The 23,344-nt window shown below is 38.6% G+C and overlaps 1 protein-coding gene across 23 annotated transcripts in view; it reads right to left on the bottom strand.

The window, feature by feature from the left end:
• LOC126777145 (microtubule-actin cross-linking factor 1) overlaps positions 1–23,344 on the bottom strand; it is a 266,118-nt gene that overhangs the window by 13,971 nt on the left and 228,803 nt on the right. For 18 of the 23 annotated variants that reach the window (XM_050500046.1, XM_050500057.1, XM_050500043.1 and 15 more), the window contains 46 exons: positions 23,059–23,225; positions 22,568–22,727; positions 21,835–22,031; positions 21,202–21,392; positions 20,874–20,998; positions 20,228–20,388; positions 19,885–20,009; positions 19,434–19,633; positions 19,024–19,218; positions 18,716–18,940; positions 18,494–18,628; positions 18,125–18,364; positions 17,749–17,919; positions 17,303–17,497; positions 16,984–17,115; positions 16,536–16,669; positions 16,177–16,369; positions 15,825–16,051; positions 15,558–15,702; positions 15,238–15,357; positions 14,726–14,923; positions 14,466–14,629; positions 14,135–14,234; positions 13,774–13,959; positions 13,339–13,457; positions 12,843–13,001; positions 12,508–12,739; positions 12,051–12,239; positions 11,321–11,489; positions 9,745–9,968; positions 9,406–9,538; positions 8,722–8,845; positions 8,395–8,515; positions 7,811–7,968; positions 7,503–7,654; positions 7,149–7,389; positions 6,949–7,044; positions 6,638–6,820; positions 6,091–6,250; positions 5,807–5,884; positions 5,582–5,701; positions 5,025–5,297; positions 3,058–3,181; positions 2,763–2,890; positions 1,637–1,713; positions 1,025–1,096 (listed from right to left, as the gene is read on the bottom strand). In XM_050500046.1, the coding sequence (XP_050356003.1) occupies positions 1,025–1,096; positions 1,637–1,713; positions 2,763–2,890; positions 3,058–3,181; positions 5,025–5,297; positions 5,582–5,701; positions 5,807–5,884; positions 6,091–6,250; positions 6,638–6,820; positions 6,949–7,044; positions 7,149–7,389; positions 7,503–7,654; positions 7,811–7,968; positions 8,395–8,515; positions 8,722–8,845; positions 9,406–9,538; positions 9,745–9,968; positions 11,321–11,489; positions 12,051–12,239; positions 12,508–12,739; positions 12,843–13,001; positions 13,339–13,457; positions 13,774–13,959; positions 14,135–14,234; positions 14,466–14,629; positions 14,726–14,923; positions 15,238–15,357; positions 15,558–15,702; positions 15,825–16,051; positions 16,177–16,369; positions 16,536–16,669; positions 16,984–17,115; positions 17,303–17,497; positions 17,749–17,919; positions 18,125–18,364; positions 18,494–18,628; positions 18,716–18,940; positions 19,024–19,218; positions 19,434–19,633; positions 19,885–20,009; positions 20,228–20,388; positions 20,874–20,998; positions 21,202–21,392; positions 21,835–22,031; positions 22,568–22,727; positions 23,059–23,225 (7,418 nt within the window). Of the gene's footprint in view, positions 1–1,024; positions 1,097–1,636; positions 1,714–2,762; positions 2,891–3,057; positions 3,182–5,024; positions 5,298–5,581; positions 5,702–5,806; positions 5,885–6,090; positions 6,251–6,637; positions 6,821–6,948; positions 7,045–7,148; positions 7,390–7,502; positions 7,655–7,810; positions 7,969–8,394; positions 8,516–8,721; positions 8,846–9,405; positions 9,539–9,744; positions 9,971–11,320; positions 11,490–12,050; positions 12,240–12,507; positions 12,740–12,842; positions 13,002–13,338; positions 13,458–13,773; positions 13,960–14,134; positions 14,235–14,465; positions 14,630–14,725; positions 14,924–15,237; positions 15,358–15,557; positions 15,703–15,824; positions 16,052–16,176; positions 16,370–16,535; positions 16,670–16,983; positions 17,116–17,302; positions 17,498–17,748; positions 17,920–18,124; positions 18,365–18,493; positions 18,629–18,715; positions 18,941–19,023; positions 19,219–19,433; positions 19,634–19,884; positions 20,010–20,227; positions 20,389–20,873; positions 20,999–21,201; positions 21,393–21,834; positions 22,032–22,567; positions 22,728–23,058; positions 23,226–23,344 lie in introns of all 23 variants that reach the window. The other 5 variants (XM_050500058.1, XM_050500037.1, XM_050500040.1 and 2 more) reach the window with 3 other exon arrangements.

Here is a 23,344-nt window from a genome sequence, read left to right as displayed (position 1 = left end):
AACATAAGGAATATTATTTAAATTAATTCGGTTAATAAAATTAGAATTGATGGAGTTAATATAATGACGTCATTAAGAGGAAGCGTATTATGTAACGGTCCAGAACGTCGACTTTTAAACTATTGACAAAAAATTCAATCAAAATAAAAAAAATACGAAATATAATTAAAAAAAAAAATTAAAACTGAATAATGCTGCATGCATTACAACGTTGACGTACAAAGCAATCGCATACTTATAATATTAATATAAACAAATATCTATCGAACTAACATGTACAGTTTATAACCCAAAAGTTAATATAAAACACTCAAACTATAATGTATACAAACTAAATATATTTAACTTAAATTGGTCTATATATATTTTTAATATATATATAAATAAAAGCTTATAAATATTTTCTATACAAAATATCAATCCATAGACAATCCTAGAATAAAAACCACATCAAACCTTCCTCGCCTACTTCGACTGTGTATCCTGGACCTGCCGTCGCCAAGCGTGGACATAGAGGACGAGACAGAAAGCCACATTTACATATGTTAGAGTGAGATGAAGCTAGTTTTGTTATTGCGTACAGAGAGAACGATGTATAAGTAGTGCTCATTGAGAAGTTTAAACGTAAAAAGGTGATTATTTGTGTGCAACCTTTTTTGACTCGACTTGACTCACTGACTTCCGACATATATATCTGAACTTTACTTGACTGACTTGTGATTACTGTAGTTAATATAATTTACATTGCTCTCTAGGTACTGCTTTGTAATATATAGATTAACACGAAAAGCATATCGATGGTAGTGATGTATTTATGTTATTAATTTGTAAAAATACTATTATTTTTTTTAAATTATTCTTGACCTTGTTATGTTGTGGTGATTTAGTCACCAAAATTAAACCTTAATAGATTCCCAACTTTAATATTAATAATCCAATATCAAAATACATATAGTAAGACAATCACAAATGATATAAAATTAAAATGATGAAAAAAAAAAGAAACAAAAAATTACAAACAAACCTGTAACGCCTACTGCCATAATAATCTGGCGACACTGATCTCTCCCTATGAAGGTCGTGTTGCGAGCCCCGACTGTGGCAACATTCACATCATGCAATGACGTCACAAGATGGCGGCGACGGGTGAAATAAAACGAAATAATAAAAGCGTGATTTTTGCTTTAGAGCATAGATAATGCTAATCTTTATGTGAAATGGCGGTGTGCATAATGCTTAATTAAATACAACACAATTTATGAATAACAAACACGAATGTGATGCAGAAATAAAAACGTAGCTTAGTAATATATAAAATATTACCATTAAACAGAAAAACAAAACGGTGAAATTAAAAAAATGAATATCTATCCTGCACCATGTGACTTGCTTCGTGAAAATGCTGTGCTATTAATTATTATCAATCAATTTAAATCATTTCTACTGAGTTTCTCGCCAAACCTTAAAAAAAGGTTTATTTTTACAAACAAATTTTGCGTCTACTGCGAGAATTAGTTTTGTTAATAATCTCGACTCTTTCGCTGTGTAATACAAATTTGCGATGCAGCATTTTCTGCAAATACAATTATTGTCACATAGGGCAGAAGTATGAATCAAAAGCACAGCCGTGACATACCTGGGCGTTCCTTTAATCGCTGTTTTGGCTGAAACTTTACGCGGTGTCGACTCACGACCTTGACTTTGACTCTTGACCTAATAAAAATAAAGTACAATATAATATGACAAAAGGAATTTTTTGTTACGTTCTAAAATGACAATTGTTTTATTATTATGAAATATGGGATAAATTAAGTTTAAAATCTTTATCCAAATAAATATGACGGCAAAGTTTTTTGTCAATAATTACATTGTAATAATAATAATATCCCAAACTAAGCGGATCTTGTACTATGGAAACCAGACAACTGATATACTACATATACTACTTTTCTTTTGTAAATACATACTTATATAGATAATTACACTCAGACTCAGGACAAACAGACATGTTCATGCACACAAATATCTGTCCTGGGTGGAAATCGAACCCACAACCTTCGGCGTGAAAGTCAAGTATCTACCAACCACACCAGCCGGCCCGGCTATTATTACTACAGATAAAGAAATATACTTTTAGTGAAATTAACGTTTATTGGGGCCTGGTGAACCAGACTATAATCAGATATATTGAAACAAATTATTAGATGACATGAACTTAACATCTCAGTTACACCTTTTAACATATATAGTTTGTTGATAAATTAGAACTAAAATCAATGAAGCTGACGTTATACTATCGTTAAGGTCGAATTTAAAATGATTTTAGAATATGATAAGGATTTACTAGTGGTAGAGCTTTGTGCACGCTCGTTTGGGTAGGTACCACCCACTCATCAGATATTCTACCGCAAAACAGCAGTACTTGGTATTGTTGTGTTCCGGTTTGAAGGGTGAGTGAGCCAGTGTAATTACAGGCACAAGGGACATAACATCTTAGACCCAAGGTTGGTGGCGCATTGGTGATTTATTTATTTATTTATTTATTTATTTATTGGAAATGATGTAAGCGATGGTTAACATTTCTTACAATGCCAGTGTCTAAGGGCGTTTGGTGACCACTTAGTATCAGGTGGCCCATATGCTCGTCCGCCTTCCTATTCTATAAAAAAATATATATATATCACAGAGAAGGTTGAAATTGACTTGCAAACTGTATATCCATTTTGAATTGACTACTTTTTGGGCTATACCAAAAAACTTACTTGGTAAGCTTTGCAGACTCTGTCGACCTCGTTCTGGCGCTTCTGCGTGTGTTCCATCAGATCCTTGTGGTCTTCAATCTGGCCTTCCAGCAGTTCTATCGATTCTGGTAGAGGTTCAGCTTCCAGGGCTAATGTTATCAAAAACAATACAACGTCACTTTTTAACATGTCAATTTAAACGATAATAAAATCTTTTAAAAAATAAATCCTTCTTTGAAAATTTGATATATAATATAATTGAGAATTTAATTAAATTTTATTTTGTAATACTATCTGCTAATATTTAGTATTTTACCTATAAGTGTGGTCTCGAGTCCGGAGAGCCACTGCAAAAGCTCTTCCAGAACCAGATCGAGGTCCTTCAAGCTCTGCAGATGTGTCTCCAGTTTGCCTCCCCGTTGCATCGCCCATTGCCATACCTGAGACAGATTGGGCCAATTAAAATACTGTACAGTATTTTTATAATAACTTTCCATACTATCGAATCGTATCTTGGATTACAGAAAATATATGAAGCTATTAGTATAAATCATAATTATGTTTTTTTGGATAAAAGCGTTTCTGTCACAATGTTTTGTTTTTTATTACGTTATTCGAAGATATAATATGAAATTACATTATAACGCCGACTTTTTTCGTTTATTAATTAGTTAATTAATGAATATTAATAACATACAAATCATTTTTGATGCTAGTTATTATATTTTATATTTCAAGATGGCAAACAAGTTTATTGGACCATATGATTGTGAGTGATCACTTTTGACCACAGACATAATAAGAAATGTAAAGTACTTTTTACTACCGACAAACACGGGATGTACTGTGCTTGTAATTATACTGGCCAACTTATAAATAAAATCGGAATACAGCACGATAAATAAAATTGCAGTTTGTTCGTGTAATTGATAAATGGGTGGTACCCATCCAGACCTTTGGGGAACCTCTAAACTTAAAATATAATTTAAAGACTTAAAGTATTATACATTTGTATCTTAACTCAATGTTGCACTTTATATACAAACGACAAAAAAATCACCTGTCCCGCAGAAACTTTACTAAATATTCTTATAACTGGCAACACTGACACCATTAAATTTCTCGGTTTACTTGGTAGGTTTGTATTCATTTTTACAATTATTAAAATAATTACATATAAGCTACTTTATATCATATAATAAGTCGTGCGAATAAGTATTTTTTGTAAATAAGAACAAGTATTAAATTTGATAACATTAAGATAAGATATCACGATTAAGGTTAAGACATTTTTATCAATGATTTTGTTGCAATCTTTTAATATATCGATACAATATTTCAAGGTTTTTTAACTAAAAAAAAAAAACATTTATTTGTAATATAAATGAGATATTGCTTATATAATAATACATTAATTAATCTATTTCAATTTACGAAATGCTCAAAATGGTTATGTTTTTTTTTAATTGTACGAAATTTAATTTTGTAGTATTACATATAATATATGAGAATTATATATAATTAAAACTAAAATTTTAAAATTAAATCTGTTCCCATTTCACACTTATGTATGTACTTTACTTAGTTTAACCTTCTTCTTCATCTTTACGATTGGTTTATCTTGTGAATTAAATTAATTCGAAAATGCTGTAAAAGCATTACATGAACTAAAATTTTGTTGTGAGTACGATGACTAGGATTAATTTTTAATATTGATTGTTATCTTTTAGATTTTAAAATTAATACGCATATATTGCAACTTATTTTTAGTTTATATCTGCAAAATTTTATGTTATTAATATACGCAAATATATATATTAAGCCGATACAGACAGACATATTTTAATACATTACTGGCCATAGACAATAATAGCGACATTTTTCGTACGCCAACTTACCAAATGGCGATCCAATTGATTGTAATAAAAAAAAACAAGAGCCGAGATGGCCCAGTGGTAAGAACGCGTGAATCTTAACCGATAATCGTGGGTTCAAACTCGGGCAAACACCACGGAATTTTCATGTGCTTAATTTGTGATTATAATTCATCTCGTGCTTTACGGCGAAGGAAAAACATCGCGAGGAAACCTGCATGTGTCTAATTTCACTGAAATTCTGCCACGTGTATTCCACCAACCCGCATTGGAGCAGCGTGGTGGAATAAGCTCCAAACCTTCTCCTCAAAAAGAGGAGAGGAGGCCTTTAGCCCAGTAGTGGGACATTCACAGGCTGTTAGGGTAAAAAAAAAGACATGAGAAAAAGATGCCAAAACAAATTACTGACCTCGTCCCATCGGCTTTGTATGATCGTTATCCAGTGCTTGATGACCGTCACTGCGTCGGGATGAGCCTTGGCGAGGATGGAGTGAGCGAGCGTGATTGTGTCGTCCTTGTCTCTCTGCTTGTCTGCGAGCTCGCGTGCGAATCGTTCGTGATCGCGTAGCTGTTGCTGGGTCTCCTGCTCGCCTTCCGGCAGCTGGCCCGAGAAGCGCAGCTTGGTCTCCGCGTCCGAGAGCCACTCGAGCAGCATGTTCACGGATTTGTGGAGACGTTCAGCCTAGGAAAGCGTGTTTCATGAAAATTTTATATGTAACAATAAAGCTTCAGGATGACTTAAATGTTTGCATGTGTTCAATTTTTTTTTCTTTATTGATAATAACTTGGATTCAATTTAATGGCAGGTGGAAAGTTCTTAAGCTTTTTTTATTAATTATAAAGGATAAATTGATTAGCAAGCCCTACTAGCATTTTCGATGATTTCGACATTTTTGTAAAAATATTTTTTTAGCGTTTTGGCCTAATAGTAATTATTTGTCAAAAATAAGTAAATTTTGTTTGAACCTCTTTCAAGGCTCCTTCTAGTTTGCTAGCCTTCGTTTCACTAAGGCTTTGTACGGCGTCCCACGCTTGTTTCAATTCATTGCACTGTTGTTTGATATTGGAAGCATCCTCCAATGGAACCTTAAACAAAAAATTATAATATTTATATGATAAAGACGTATTTACGAATATATGTTTATATTATAAGAAGTAAATTATTTGGTTTATTTAGAAGTAGATACTTACTGTAGCTTCAAGATCTCGGCCGGTCTTCAGCACGGATTGCATTTGCTGCTCGCGAGAGTGTAGGTCTTCCTCGAATTGCTGCAAAATATTTTATTTATTACTTTTAATTCTTATTTGGATATAAAAAAATCATAATATATTTTTTAAATTAAACATATTTTTCATTACAGTTTTATATTATTGTTTTCAAAATTTGGTGTCCGAATAGACAGATTTTTAAAAAAAGATATATCAATAGTATTAAAAATAAAAAAGCAGTCGTCGAGTGTCGTGCGTGCGTGTACCTTATGCTGCTCGATGAGCGCCATGACGGTGTCCAGGTCGCCGTGCACGGGCGCGTCCCCGCCCAGCTGCACGCGCACGCGCTGCAGCCACTCCAGCAGCGCGTTCATCGCCTCCACGAACTGCCCCGAGTACAGCAGCGCCTCCTCCAGCCGCCGCTGTCTACTCGCACAAACACAACGGTTAATTACGTTCAATACCGAACGTAGGACTACTCACTAATCAAATATTCTTCCGCAAAATAATATTTTCCATTGATGTGTTCTAGGTTGAAAAGTAAGTGAGATAATACAATTACAGGAACAATGGAAACGACACCTTAGATCTGCGTTTGCGGTACATTGCCGTAATGCGGTACATAGGTGTAAGAACATTTTTATTTTTTTCACAGTGCTACTGTCTATTGGTGAAGGTTCACATACGGCGATTTCACTTCAAGTCTCTTATTGTGCAAAATTTTGAAAAAATAATCGTTTACGTGGTGACGAATTAACAGGAACATCTTAAAAGTCAAAACGAATAAAGGATATTTTAACTGGAATTTCTTACCTATCCACTGCCTTGGAACACACAGTCGTCCACTTGGTCTTTAAGTCTGACAACATATTACGAAGTACGGGTTCGTCCGTCTTGGGCGCCTTGTCCTTGAGCTGCTTGCCAATTTTGCTGGTCTGGTCGTAGACCGGTTGTTTGGCTGCCAGAGCCTTTTGGAACTCGCGGTGCTTGTTGAGTCTGATAAAACAGGAGATACGTCAGTTGAGGATATTATACAGAGTTTAATGTGGATAAAATATTGATTATTTTTACCGTAACTAACGTTTGCTATTAACAATATCATGTCGATCATAAACCGAAGTTACCTGAGTTTGATCTTTTCGGGATCGTTGATGGTCGCCTCGGAGTTGAGTTCGTCTAATTGCTGCTCGGTTTCACCCAGCCAGTTCATCATGTTTGTCCTGAACGAAAATGTTCCATTAGTATTTCCATTAAAATATAAAATCAAAACAACATAATAAGCGTTATGGGCTTATAGTAGCGTCGGCATCAGTCGCCCGCCCACCAGAGGTCGTGGAAGTCGCGCGCCTCCTTGAGCGCGTGGTCGAGCGCGCGCGTGCGCTCGGCGGCGCGCGCCACGACGCGCTCCCAGCGGTGCTGCACGGACACCAGCAGGTTCTTGATGAGGATCACGTCCTGCTTCTGGCTGAAGTACTTCAGGTGCGTGCCCTTCTTGTCCAGCTGCAGCATGCTCTCGCGGTGCGACGACACCTCCTTCTGGAACGCCTTGTGCTCCTCCACTTGGCCTAGGGGAGGATATTGATAGATATTTGTCATTTCGATTGAGGTCAATATATATATTTTTTTATTATTTTAACTAATCTTTTTATTTTATTTATTAAATCGCATAAGTACTCACTCAGTAACGTCTCCATCACTCGGGAAACAGGTTTAGCGGACGTTAAATTCTTCTCGGCGCTGGTCAGCCAATCCACGAACGCCTGTAAAGCGTCGTGGAACTCCGTCGCTTCCTTGAGAGCTATCTCCAGTTTGATCTTCTTGTCTGATGCTCTATAAAAGGAACATTATAAATAAGTAATAATCCAAACTACTTTGCAACTCATATAAATATATTTTGCATTAAAGTTGTATTTACTTACTCTAGCTTTCTCTATTACCTGTTTTCTCTAACATTCTTAAACGATACTTTAATCGTAAGCAACTTACCTAGAGGTAACATTGTCCCATCGAGACTTGAGGTTGGTCAGGTTGAGATGTAACTGAGAGGTTGGGTTCGGCTTGACTTGCCGTTTGATGTACTCCTGACCTTGTTGCAGAACCGCGTCGACCTTGGGTCGATTTGCTTCTATCTCGTTGTATACCTCCTGTTGGGAGGATGGAAAATTAAGGCGTGTGCGTATTATTATAAATATGAACTCAAATTGTAGAGAAGTTTCTCTCTTTAATCGCTCATATAATATTAATAAGCGATTAATTTCATAAGGGCCATTAATATAACCAAATTAGTTAGTGCTGCATTTATACAGTTATACTGAACTTCGATTAAGAATTTTGAAAGTAAATAATAAAATTATGCAATATTGATATTTAATTATATATGTATCTAATAAATAAGAATAAGAATGACATACAAATTTTTTAGACACGCAAGTTCAAAGATGTCTTTTGTGTGTTTTTCTTGTGAAAAATTTATCTCGTGCCCAGGACACATGAGTGTTACTATGTGTGATCCAGCAGTAGACCATTAATATTACTATTTTTTTTTAAATAAATTCACACATTACACGTACCATAAACCTTTCCAGTTGTTCTGTTGCAGTCTCCGGCAGACCGCCTACGGGTTTAGAGGCGGCGATAACGCTGTCCACTTCTGACAACCATGATAATAGATCGCCGATCTCTGCGTTGAAGCTGTCGACAAAAATCATCATTAAATGCAAATTAATTATTTACCAAACAGAAAAATAGGGGTCCAGAATGTATAGCAATATATTTATTTATGCTAAATTATGACAAATAATGCATAATTGCTTTGATAGTACTATTTGCAATAGTGATTATGACTAAGATTTTTTTCTGTAATTTCTACTTACTTTAATTTTAGATTTAGGTTTTACCTTTGAGCTTCTCGCAAAGCGTCCTCCAATTCGGCTTGGCGATCTCTTGCCTTCTGTTGTAATTCGCGCCATTTTCTGTTCAGTGTTGCCAGTTTTTCTGAAGTTTCACCCGCCTCGTCGGATTCTATTTATTATTGACATTATATTATTGAAATATTGTTTTTTTAGAATTTGATATAATTATATCGCATGAGAATTGTTATAAGCCAAAAAATGTAATACTCATGACCTTTTTCCGATTTTTATGGTAAATAGGTAGTTTGTAAAATAATTATAATTTATAAGTGACGTCACAATAACACACACAAAAAAGCGTAAGCATTAAGGCTAATTAATAAGATAGATTAAACAATATTAGTTGAATTTAAAAGGTTATAATTTTATTATTCAAATACCAATTTTCGTTATCATATTTTTTTTTGAACAAATTAATTGGAGTATAAAAAGTTTAAATGTTCCAGTGTCAAGATGTTTAAACTTCAATTTTAAATTAAAAAAATAGTTTTATTTAGACCGTTATTATACCCATAGATAATAAATTAGAACAGAGTATAGTGGAAATGGCACTCGCACGTTGTATATAATTGATTTCTTTGATGATTTAACATAGTTCGGCCTATATTGTTACATATGCCATTTCCAGCTATCGTCTGTCGTTAGAAGCAGCCCAGTGCACACACGTACCCGTACCCTGCTGCACGAGTTGTGCGCCGGCCTCGTTGAGCGAGTCCACGCTGGGCTGGTGGGCCGCGATGTCATTCACTAGCACCTTCAACTTGGCCAGCTCCACCTCCAGGATTTGAGGGTCGCCCGCCACCTGTAAACAGTACACTCTTAGTATTTTTGGTACATTAATATGCGCTCGGATAGTATAACAGTGGATAGTGTAATAGTGTAGTAAACGTAGTTAATGTTTGTGTGAGCGCTATACATATACGTTGTAAATGAAAAGTTTACGATTCATAATATTATGTAAAAATATTCAACTTTGCGATTCCCTCCCTTAATAAACAAACAACGTACCGGTTTAAGTGTGTCGAGCGTGTCGCTGGTGTGCTGTATCCAGGCTAGCGTGTCTCGCAGCGCGTGCTGCAGCTGTCCCAGGCGCAGCAGCGCTCTCTCCAGCTGCTGCTGGCGCTCCACCATGCCGCGCAGAAGCGCCGCCCAGCGTGTGTTCACCTCGCCCAGCGGCTGCTTGATGGCAGACGCCTGTTCCGACGACGTGCGCTCTGTCAGCTCCGCCGCTTGTCTGCGCAGACGTCACAGCGTTATGTTATACATTATATTAGAGAGTAACAGATATGGAAATCTTGAAGAAATAGAAAATGATGATTGAATAGGAGCTATAAGTATCGGTCTACATTATTCGAAGATTACTAATCGAAGTCTACAAAGCACTCATGCAAATATTCATTTATACTTTATATTTTCTATTTTAGAAGCTTTATTTTTTATTGTTCATGTTAGAAGTTATAAAACCTTAAACTAACTAACAAGTTATTAGGTAAATGAAAAGAGAGAAATAAACGAGCATACAAATTTAACGTAAATGTTAATACAGGAGTCGGGAGAAACGAACACAAAAAAAACATAATATTACATACAGAATAAAATATATAACCTCGTACAGTCAGCAGAAAATATATATATTTTGTTGATAGCTATAATTTTTTCACTATTATAGGATAAAAAAGCAAGATGTAATACATTCATAAGAACATATTATTGTAATTATATATTTACTTTAATTTTTTATATGAAAATTTGCTATTCTGACCGTACAAAGTTTACAGCTTACATCGGACATTCACTACAGCTACTTATAACGATAACGGAACACAAGCAACACTCATAATTTGTTATTAATAATTCTTGCCTCATCAAACTCCTGCTCAAGAAGAATCGTTGCGCGGAGGAACATAAAAAATTAGTACAAGATTAATATGGGAAATTATTTAAAAATATTATTGGACGATTAATTAAAATATTTGGGACAATGGTGAAAACTATTTTAGTCCATTTTATTGGGATTTAATAATAATTGTTTTAAAGGTCGGTTTTCATATTTAACTTAAGTTTATATAGGTTATGTAAAAAGTACAGAGTGATGTATATTTTCCAGATATAATTGTTTTATCTTTTAATAAAATGTTTTCGGAATAAGCTTTGTTACAATATGTTGACAAAATTATATTCATGTTAATTTAAATAAATAAATTGTTATTACAACAAACTACTTTATTTTAAGTTACGTTTGTTTGGAAGTGTCGTTACTTTCAGGATCAAATACTATAACATTTTAAAGGCGATACCAAAACGAAAAAAATACATATTAAGCAGGCTTCTTATATAACCTGTATAAAAATAAAAATCGTGCAGTTGTATTTAGTTTAATTAAATTTTTAATTATTATATCACGATTTCTTTTCAATAGTAGTAATAATCTAGTGCTTTGGTACGTTTTTTAAAAAAAATATTTCTGATTTATACAGCTCTTAAGTGCTTTTAATATTAATTATATCATGTTATTTCCAACACCACATTATTGTTCCTCTTAAAAAATATTACTTTATTGACTATTCCTTAAATTAAATATTAGGAAGGAATATTAACCTGTTGAGAGCCTCAACTTTGACCATGTGTGGGTCAACCTCCTGCTTGAAAGAAGCGAGTTGCGCGATCTGGCGCTTGACGGCGTCAATGTCGGAGCCCAGCGGACCCATGCGGGAGAACCGTTCCTCAGCCTTGTCGAGGAATTCTTGGAGATTCTGCAGAATTACACGAACAAATGTCACTTATATGACTAAAGATTAAATAAAGTACGATAATTAGTAGTTTCCTATAATGGATAATTTGTAATATATATTTTTTTATAAAATATAAAGGCGGCAAATGAACCATGATGATAAACGGTCACCAACGCCCATACATTCACCAACCTTGGGAACTAGATATTATGTACTTTATGCCTGATATTACGTACTTTTTTTCCATATTTCTGTTATTATTTTCAAATTAAAGCAAACGTGGATAATTGAGCCGTGTTGGCCCAGTGGATAGAATACTATATGTATTCTATATAATTAGCCGAAATTCGCGGGTACAAATGCACTGATGAGTTTACATGCGACTTATTTATGTTTTAAGTTCATCTCGTGTTCAGTGGTAAAGAAAATTATGGCAGCCAGTTGTAATGAGCTCCCAACCTTCAACTTAAGGCAAGAGAGGAGAGGAGGCTTATGTCATTATTAAACTGTTACTCGTGTGAACAATAAAACTGTAAGCGGAACAATATTCATATTTTTTAAATATTTTGTTACAAAATATACCTGTAAGGTGTCATGGAATTCCATAGCCTTCTCCATGGCGTCGATGAGGTTCTCCTCTCTCCTGGCATAAAGCGCGGTTATGTTGTCCCACGCGCTGTCCAGGTCCTCCATGTGCTTCTTGACTTCCGGTTTGTCCGGTTCTCCACATATTGACATGAGAGTTGAACCGGTTTTGCGGACTTTTTCCACCTGTTTAATACATGACAAAATAAAGTAATTACATGGAATATAATTTGAGAGTGGTCGGTTTCAATTAGAATAAGACTGTTTCTACAAACAGTCTTATTTTAATTGAAACCGACCGATTATTTTGAAATTCTTCAAATTCAATACAAATGGTAGCTTCAAACAATAAGGGAATTTAAAAGTCAACTTTGTGTGACCATAATTTAGAAGACTTGGTAATTATTATACATTTAGGATTTCTGTAAAACGTTTAAAAGGATAATTAACTCACCTCCGGCTTAGTATGGTCGATCTCGTGTCGTATCTCTTGCAGAGCGACTTGTTGCGCCTGAATGGCGAGTGGTTGTGCTGCCGGCGGCGGTTGCGCTGCCAGCGCGTCGGCTAGTTCTCCTAATGCCGCCATCACTGTGTCCAGTTGCTCCCAGAACCGGCGAGCCATCTCCAGGGCGCTATCTAGCGACTGGCCTCGCTCGCCTGAAGCTTTTTGTACTTCGGCCCATAGTCTGTGTAATGTTGTAAGTTTGAGTAAAAGTGATAAAAATTATATATGTCCTATGAATAAGTAAATTGTTTTACATTCAATATTTAAAGCTACTTCATACTAACTTTGTGAGTTTATCCAGTTTGTTGCGGATATCTCGTACGGCCGGGTCGCTCTTGTTGGCTTTAGCGATTACGTCGCTTGCAGCTCGTTGTACCGCGCGGTAGGCTTCCTGCCTCTTGTCTAAATCTTCAATGAGAGCATTGTTCTCCTCGATTTGGTCCCTATGTGAAGAGGAGTAGGCGTTAACGGCGTCATATTAGTTAGTTTTAAGACTTAGAAGTACTTTTGAATCTTCATAGTTCAAACTTAAGTCATAATTATCATTACTACTGGCTCTACCGAAAAGACCCGGCGAGAAATTAGTAATTATCTTGCACCAACTAAATCACATAATTTATCTAAATAAAATTATATAGAAATCGAATACGACTGCATCGTTTCTAAATTTAACGTTTCAGTTTTGCACGCGTTCTTTATGTGAAATATATTTTTGTGCCTAATTTTGATGTCTAAGTTCAAAACCGCGACACGAGTGCCCCGAGTGCGCGGGCGACGTACTGTATCTTGGGCGGGTGCGCCGACACGGGCTCGGCGCGCTGCAGCTGGTCGGCCGCGCCCGCCAGCGCGCGCACCATGCCCTCCAGCCGCTCCGCGAACACCGCCGACTCCTGCAGCGCCTGCACCAAGGGAAGATAAATTTATGCACCCAAATATAAAAAAATCACCACAGTAAAAAAACGACAAAGAATGCATTATATGTTTTTTTTTTAATATCCTTTTTTATAAGACAACAATACATTACAGATACATAATTGATAAAGATAATTAATAAATTGTACATCAGTGTCGTCAAATAAGTTGAAACAAAAAAAAAATTAATACAAAACTTAGTGATATTATATTTTACGATATAATCTGGTCTAAAGTTAATTTTCATAGGTGTCTAATTATTTAAAAATGTAGTGTACTAGCGTTGTTAATGTTCTCACATACCTGTTCCAATTCCTGCTGCCTCTGCCTGAGCTCGGCTTTGAGCGCATTGTATCTATCGCAGTCGTTCTCCACGATGTCTTGAACTTTAGCGGCATCTTCTTCCCCGCATAGCTTGGACAATGCTTCTCCAGTTTTTATAAGCTTGTCAACCAGTGGCTTATGACCGGCGATAGATTGTTGCAGCATCTGGTCGAGTAAAACACGAGATTATATATTATTATAATTCAATTAAAAAACCACGAAACATACACGTAGCAATTAAAAATACGTGGCAATTTTTTGGCTCCGCGGGCAGAGATAATTTAACACAACTATGATATATAGTCTTAAATATAATAAGTGTGTAGCGTTGGGACCATACCTCGTTCTTATCCTGCTGCTGTGCGATGTGGTCGGGTCGCAGAGCAGGTAGCGCCAGCGCACCGACCTGCTTCTCCATCTCGTCCAACCACGCGCACAGACTGTTGCAATATATAACGTTTCAAAATACAATCGAGTTGGCACTCGACTTTACCACAAGTAAATGTAAATTAGAAGTATAAGTTTAGCCGTAAATAGTTAATCATATATAGAAGACGCATAAAAGAAGCATGTGACATATTGGCAGCAGATAAATTCTGCTGTAAATATTTAACTTTAAAGCCTATATTATATAATAAGACGGCCGGTTAGCGTCAGGGGCAGGTGCGTACCCGTTGTGCGTGTCGGCGAAGTGCTCGGCGAGCGGCAGCGCCTGGTCGAGCGCGGCGAGGCGCGCGGCGCACAGCGCGCCCACCTCCTCCGTCATCTCGCGCAACTCGTCGCTGCGCTCGCGCACCACGCTCGCCTCCTCGCTCGACTGGCACTCGCGGAGCACCTGTTACAGACAACACGTCACAGGTACATTATTTATATCTTTGGATGTGTGGGTTTCTGTACAGTTGGTAAAATGGCCTATGAAAGGTCGACGCACCTTCTTGGCCTGGCTGAGCAGGTCGCGCGCGCGCACGCGCTGCGCCGCCACGTCGTCGGCGAGCGGGCGCAGGTCGGCGAGCTGCGCGCGCAGCGCGGCCGCGTCGGCGGCGGGCGGGGCGGCGGCGCGCAGGCGCGCGTCCGTGGCGCGCAGCCACTCCACCAGCTCCTCCATGTCGCCCACCACCTCCAGCGAGCGCTGCGGGCACGGGGAGCATAAGCGTTACGATCTAAGCGTGTCATATTAAATTTACTCGAAGGTGGATTTACAATATACTAAAGAAGTCTAACACAGTAAAACTGAAAACGACAAGAAAGAAGTTCGATTATTTGCTGCACCAAAAACACAGAAGTCATTAAAACGTAACCGTACCGTAACTGTGAATGTCCCACTGCTGGGCTAAAGGCCTCCTCTCCTCTTTTTGAGGAGAAGGTTTGGAGCTTATTCCACCACGCTGCTCCAATGCGGGTTGGTAGAAATTAAAACGTGGAGTGAGTAAATTCTCGACTTACCTTCTTGTTGAGTAGCAGGCGCTCGGCCTTGCGCTGCACCTGCTCCGCGATGGCGTCGAAGCGCCGGTTGTCGCGCGTCACGACGCCCTCCACGTGTGTCGCACCCTCACCGGGGGAGATCTGGGGAGGGAGTTGTTAAGACTTGTGAGCCAAGTAGAAAGTATCATTCATTAAACCAAAAAAGTAAATTTTTAATTCCTACATGAGACCTTGATTTTAAAGCTACACCTAAAATATTTATATTTGTAAACAAAGTTCCAAAAGTAATTAACTCGTCGAAGACAAGGTCATATCATCGTTTATTTATGGTGAAACATTACCTGACAAAGCTGTGGTCCTACAAGGTTGATATTATCCAGGACTGGTCTAAATTCTTGTAGCTCGGCCTCCAACCTTAGTATGTCCTCTTCTCGAGGTTCCACCGATTGTAAGCACGTCTCCGCACTTGACATCCAATCAGTTAACCTGTTCAGATAATCAAAGAAATCAGAAGGTAGTTCGGTTATAAAGCGATATATTTATACTCTTCTCCTGTTTGCACAAACCCCTAATAAAAATTTTAGCTAAGAAAAGCTACGAGAACTCACTTGGCATGGCTGTTGTAGAGCTGCTGCACCAGCGGCAGGGTCTCTGAGGCTACCCGCAACAAGTCAGCACCTCGTGAGGTGAGCTCGTTGTATCGCCGCTGCAGCGCGTCCAGCTTGTCCTTCAGCTGCAGCGCTTCATCGCCGGAGATGTGCTTCATCAGCTCTAGTCCCGACTCCACCGTGCTGTCCACAGCCTCCTGCTTGGACGCGATCTCTTCGGTTTTTTCCTGTAGAAAGTGGTTTATAATATACAATTCCATTTACTTATATAGCATTATTTCAAATATTCATAAAAAGTAAATTTGTTGAAACAGAACAAGGTCTTTTTTAAAAAAAATACTGAAACACTTACAGCCAGTTCATCCATCTGTCTCAGCAACTTCTCCATATGCACTGGCAGAATCTTTCTCTTCGCCAGGTATTGCTCCATGCCGTCCATCCAGGCGGATAAGTCTTGGTATGTTAGTACCAAGTGCCTGAGTCCCTTGCGGGAGTTATCCAATAGTTCGCCGATGTTGAGACTGTGGTCGACAAGGGCTTGGTACCTGGAGAATAGGAAAATGGTATAAGAACAATGTGCCAAATTTAAGATATTGTTCTAAAATATTGTTATATACGATAACAATCCAGAAGATTTAAGATGTAATTTGCGAAATATAAAGAAGAAATAATAAGAAAATTATTTCACAGTATATAGCACACTAAGCGTACCTATCAGTAGCAGCTTGCAGTCTGTCAGCGAGGACGGTAGCTTCGTCGTCTCCCACCAAACCCATCAGCTGTGAAGCGGTCTCGGTCAGCTGCTTGAACGGAGGCTGCTTGGTGATGATGTCATCGTGCAGAAGCTGTAATTGAAATGATGTTTTAGAAACATGTTTGATAAACGATCCAAAGAAATTCCTTGATCCTACTTCCTACAAAACTATAGTACGACACCAATATTTTTACTGAAGTTAATTATCAGATTTGTCAATTTTAATTAAGAAATACAAAAAATTCGAAGCATATCGATGACTGTATTTATGTATTACTTATAATTAATGTCATCTCAATAATAATACCTTACTTTAATTCAAATGAAACGAAACGAACGATAATAAAAATACACTATTTATGGAATATTATAAGTAAAGGAACATAATAACAATGTATATCGTACCTTGTGTTCCCTAATCTTCTGCTGTATTTTCTCCTCATCAGTGGGCACAAGCTCCAAGGCCTTCACTTTACGTTCCGTTGTTCCCAACCACTCTACAAGCGGCTGTAGTTGCTCTTGGAATTGTTTCGCCACCTACATAATCATTGTTACATTGTTTTTATAATTCTAAACAATCATTACGACGGTTATTGTTTGCCTAATATTTTTCGTACAGAGTCAATAATTAAATTTTTTTATAATTATGAGATATCTGGAAATAAATTTATAAATACGATTTTAGTACTGAAAAGAAGAATAAATATTATGTAAGAATTCGCACCATCATAGCTTGTTCCAGGTCTAACATCCTTTGCTGCGCGCTGCCTGTCAGGTTGTCGAAGCGCAGCATGAGGCCTTTGAGTTGCTTTTCTATGGCCTTCCTCTCCGCGGAGTCGCATCCTGCAGCCACTTCATTGCCCATCGCAAACAGAGACGACATGGAGTTCTGACGATCCATTAGCATCTTCTTGAGGAACTGTGGAAAATTGAATTATGTCAAATGTTTAGAAATGCTGCGGTAATTTAAATTTTTACTAATACTTATTTATTATTACTATAAAATTGACTACAGGCATTTGAAAACGGATACATCGTAAGTATATATATCTCATAAATGATACACAACGTAGACAAAAACAATGGTTACCATTTCTAGTCGATTAACTCTAAGGTGTCGTTTGATTTAAATCTTATATTATTTCATCTGTTTTGTAATAAATAACCTACCTTCTGCTCCTGCAGTTGCGCCTTGACAACCTTGTAGTCCGCAGAGGGTGGTTTCTGATTGTTCACCATGTCCTCGGTGTCTGCGAGCCACTTCTCGAGGCCAGCGAGCGCCTCCGCGAACTTGCCGGACTGCAGCAGCCCCACGTCCAGGCGACGTTCGCGTTCGTTCATCTGCAAATTTATTCACTTGTATTCACAGCCATACTATGGGCATATACTGTTGGGTTTATTTTGAAAGCTGTGATATATTTGATAGGGTTTGCTAACTGGTAGATAATTTTCGTAATATATGAGATAAATTTTTTTCTATGTATTTAAATAAAAATTAAATTAAATATTTATAAGTCTATGATCTATATTGGAATCCTTTGCTCACCTTATCCTTCAAAGCGTTCCACCTATCATTCATCTTTTCTAGATCTTTCTCTAGCTGTTGCGTAGATACACCCTGCAAGGCTGACCTCACGAGACCCTGCCCTATCTTGTTGCAATGGGACACGTTCTGACCCAAGGGCTCGAGGGTACTTTGTTTAAGGTCCGCAAAGTCTTTCTGCTGAGAGCGGATATGTTCTACTTCTGACGAAACTGGTTTGAGGCTACGAATTTGTTCTGAGGCCTGTATAAAGAATGCGTGTATTAGTTTCTTTATTATAGAAAATTTTGTAATATTAAAAAAGTTTTTTTTTTAATTTTAATAGTAACGAAATGTAGAATATTTTAGATTTAATGTGTACAACATTCATACCTCATCTACGTCATCCATTACAGAGTCGTATGCTTTGTAGAACGCTTCCAGCTTACTCAAAGTATCGTCCAGATCTTGCTCCTTAGAACGCGCACGTTCGTCTAACTTCGCGAGTTGTTTACGGATACTCTCCACCTGAAAAATATTTTGTTTATAAACCTTCTTGACCACTCAATATGAAAATCTCTGTTAGACTATTTATCAAATAAAATTGATGCGAACCTGATTTCTGGCTTTATCGGAGTCCCCGTGGCCACTATCCGCCAACGACTCGGCTGCCCTCTCAGAGTCTATCACGAGGTCATCCAGTCGCTCCAGCTTCTTGTAGAAGCGACCGAGGTCATCCAGCTGAGCTTTGACCGTTTTGATGTCTCTACCGGGTGGCTTCATGCCCTCCAGCTCCTTCTCCAAGTCGGACACGTCGTGCGACACGGCTTTCGCTTTCTCCTAAAAGGGACATTACGATTTATGAGTAATATGTAAAGTATATAGGAGACGTAGCCGGGGCGAGCAGACGTAACGCGACGGACCTGGAAGTGCGCGTAGGCGGCGGCGGCGCCGGCCAGGCGGTCGCGCGCGTCGTCCGTGCGCTGCTCCAGCTCGCGCAGGCGCTCGGCCAGCGCCTGCGCCGTGGCGTGCAGCGCCGCGCGCGCGCTGGCGCCCGCCTCCGCGCCGCGCAGCTCCTCCGACAGCGACACGATGTCGTCCGCCGCCAGCTGCACGCTCTGCGCACGCACAAATGATTTACAATTATAGCGAATTAAGAGGTCCTTTGCAAAGTTACTTATTAAAATACAATAAAAATCAAAAGTTAAATATGTTTCCAAATATGATATTAAATTCTCATTCGAACTGGTCACTTCAATTGATTTTATAAAATTATTTTAGACTAATAGTATTAATTGAATATCTCCAGAGTATATACGTAACAGCGCCCCACCTGCAGCGGCGCCCGCAGCGCGTGCACGTGCTCGGCGAGGCGCGCCACGGCGTCGCGCGCGGCGGCGGGCGGCGCGGCGAGCGCGGCGCGCAGGCGCTCCTCGCAGCGCGCCAGCGGCGCCTCCACCGCGCGCACGCGCTCCGCCCACTCGCCCAGCCGCCGCGCCGTGCTCTCCAGGTACTCCGCCTGCTGCAGCACCTCTGTGGACCGACCGCTCCTCGCTTACAAATGTGTACGCAGGGACAAGTTCGTTTCAAATCGATTTACGACGAAAAAATTATATAAGTTCTCTCCGGCTTAAAATGGCGTGAAGAGTTTATTTAAAAAAATAGTACCGCAAACTGATTATGAGTTAAAACCTTTAAGGTTAAGAAATAAATTGTATTAAATTTGGTTTTGCACATACATTTTTACGATTTTTTTCTTGTATAAGTAAAATAACCAAACAAACCGTTGTTAATCCTGTCCCATCTCTCCTTCATCACGTCCAGCTGTTTCCTGACAATCTCCTGGTCGACGTCGCAGGCCGATATGAAAGTCTCACCGAGTGTTTTATTGTTCTCGTATTCACCGGATCTGAACAGATTTATATTTATTAGCAAATCGACGAACCTTATAATATTGACGTGATATTATAAAAGTAGAAATCCAACAATGTTTTAAATTGTCGAAGCACAATCGACGGGAAATATCAATATAAAATTTAAACTAAGTCTTCGCTTTTCATAAGTTTTTTTCTTTCAATAGGTAAAAAGCACAAACTTGTTGTAAGGAGCATATAAAATGTCACTGACCTCTTCCAAACATCGTTTCTAATCTGCTGCAACTCGCGCAGCTGTTTCTCGACGTCCTTCTTAGTGAACGCGAGCGGCGGTAGTTTGGCCAATCGGTCTTCAGCGTCGGAGAGCCAAGGTAGGAATGACTCCTGCGCTTTGTTGTATTTGCGACAATGTTCCTGTGCGAAAAAATATTTTTTTTAATAAAATATAGTCAAATTGGCGTGTGATAGCAATAGTCTTATGTAAGATAGAATATGTTTAGGTTCCTCAGTTATCCTGCACCCATACGAGATCAGATCTCATGGTTGACATACTCGTAACAGTTACGTTACATTACTTTTTTGAGAAAAAGGTTTGGAGAAGAAGTTTGGCTTATTTCACCACGCTGCTCTAGTGCGGGTTGGTGAAATACACATGTGGCAGAATTTCAGTGAATTTATACACATGCAGGTTACATAAAGATGTTTTCCTTCACCGTTAAGCACGCAAGCAAGATTCACGCGTTCTTACCATTGGGCCTTCTCGGCTTGACATAAGAACATTGATAATGTAAACAGTGATTTATTTTTCTTTAGTGTCAGACGCCAGTGTCTACGTCAATAAGTGACCACATACTATTATGTGCCCCTTAAGCACTAAAGTAATATTTATATATTCTAACCGTAGCGGTCTGCAATCTGTTGTATCTGTCGACAGCCTCTCGCTTTAGTTTGTCCCACTGTGTCTGTATCCTGTCGAGGTCCTTGCGTAAGCCTTGGAACGCAGGCTTTTTCTCCATTTCACGTCCTGACATCGAAGAAGACAAAATTAAATTTAAAAAAAAAAACATATTTACAACGATATTTCTTTGAATTAAACTAAATAGAAACTAACTATCTAAGCCGTTGCTAAATTAATAAATCTACGTACTTATATTTATAGTAAAACACACTAACTATATTTTGACTTTTTAGTATTTTTAAAATGTTGACAAGTCAATGTGAACTTACCCTTATCTAGCAGCATGATGATCTCGTGCTCCCTTTGAGTGAGGTCGCGGTAGAGCGGCTCGTGCTTGGCCAGCTGCTGCTGCAGCTTGTTCTTGTCTGCGGACACCTGCAGCCGGCCCGGCAGCGCTGACAGCTCCGCCTGCAGCCAGCCCAGTGTGCGGGACACGCTCTCCTCGAGGTTACGTCCATCCCTGGGGACGAGAACATAGTTATGAATATAAGTATATTTTGCTGCACTGATTACCTACAGAGACGTAAGTTCACCGTACTTTTTCCAAGAGAATATTTTCAATGATCGACGTACAATTTTGTACATAGCTTGTTACTTTTTAATTATGAAAACAAATTATATTTTACACTTGATTCAATGCGAACCGAGAAATAAAAATGTGTTAATAAAATGTATTCATAATACAACTAACGATCTGCTCAGCTTCACTGATGTTGAACAAAGCAGGAACCAAATAGTGATAAGCTAATGGCGTTACAAATTAGCGCCTCAATTTCGTACGCAATATTAACAAAAATTCCTTGTAATCATTTTAAATTTAAAGAACATAATTATAATATTAGTGAACAATAGAAATTGCATTAAACTTAAATAGTAATTTTAGTATTATGTTAATTTCTTACTTGAGAGCAGCTTCGATTTCCGCTTTCCTGTGATCTAACTTCCTCTGCAAGGCATCGTATTGTCTGGCTACAGCTGCAAGTTTGCCCTGTATGTCTTGTCTTGCGCCTGGATCGGCGAGTACGTCTGCAAGTGCTGCCCCAGCTGCTTCGAGGTCTGCGAGCAGGGGGCGTTGTCCTTCCAGTTGACGTTCTAGGTTCTAGAGAAGGAAAGTATGGTTATATAACATTAAAAAAATTAATTGTCGTCCATAAACGACACTGACGCTATAATGTAAGTAGTTAACTTAATTAAAAACTCAATTTTTAATAAGTCGTAACATAATGAATTTACCTCTAGACTAATTAATAAATTACAATATTAATTATCAATATTAAGATCGTCGATACTAAATTACACATTTCGGAAGGTTTAATTGATGGACCGGGAGTCGTCTCCCGGCAAGGAAATGACTCCATTGAGCGCCTCGTTATTCAAGGCAAGGTGGATGGCATCAGACCACGTGGAAGGACGCCCATGCGATGGACCGACCAAATAAAAACAACTGGTCCTTTGCACGAATGCACCAGGCTCACCGCTAACAGGGACATACGGCGAAGGCTCGTGAGGCGAATAACATCTGCGCCGAATAATTCATAATACTTCACGGCGACCACGACCGCTCCGACGAGTGTCACGACGAAGAAGAAATCGATGGAAGGCGAACATCGTGAGGGGCCACATGTGCACACGCACCTCGACGTCGCGCAGCTGGTCGGCGGGCTCGCGCGCGGGCGGCACGTCGTCCAGGCGGTCGGCGATGGCGTGCAGCGCGCCGCGCAGCCGCGCCAGCCCCGCGTCCAGCTCGCGCGACGTGTCCGCCGCCGCGCCCAGGCTCTCCGCGCGCTGCTCCAGCCTGCCGACGCGATTAGCCACTCTCATTTCTATTCTACATCATATCTATACATCTTAAATATACAGATTAAAGCTGTTATCGGACCTTCGAAATTAAAAATTAATTATTAAACTTTATTGCACACTCGCAACGAAAAAAAAAGAAATTCAGTTAAGTTTGAAAAGTAAAAAAAAATAGAAATTATATATATGTATTATATATGTATATATACGGCTCTAATTCTACTTAAAATATGTTTTATAAATGTATATATCAGTCAGGAACTGTTTGTAATGTATATAGAAGCTTCTTCGAATGAAATAGAACGTTTGGGCCACTAAATCTTACTAACTTGTTGAGCAAGTCGTTCCATCTATCCTGCAAGCTCTCTAGTTTCTGGCTCAGCTTGTTTGCGTCTGGATCATTTTCTGGCAGGCGTTGAAGCACTGTGTGTGCCACTTCCTCCAAGTGAGTCAGTTGAGGTTGCTGACTACGGAACTCTTCTCGAAGGACTTGTACCTAAATTTGAATATATATAAAAACATACGACTGACCGATTTTTGTTGAGACAAATGTCATGTTATTTAATCTTTGTATGTTAATTAAAAAATGAAACGGCTCTGATTCTACTTAAAATA

The sequence above is a fragment of the Nymphalis io genome, chromosome 22 (assembly GCF_905147045.1).
Source record: "Nymphalis io chromosome 22, ilAglIoxx1.1, whole genome shotgun sequence".
NCBI classification, from domain to species: Eukaryota; Metazoa; Arthropoda; class Insecta; order Lepidoptera; family Nymphalidae; genus Nymphalis; species Nymphalis io.
The sequence above is the reverse complement of the archived record's forward strand: the minus strand, read 5'-3'. Positions and strand labels throughout refer to the sequence as shown.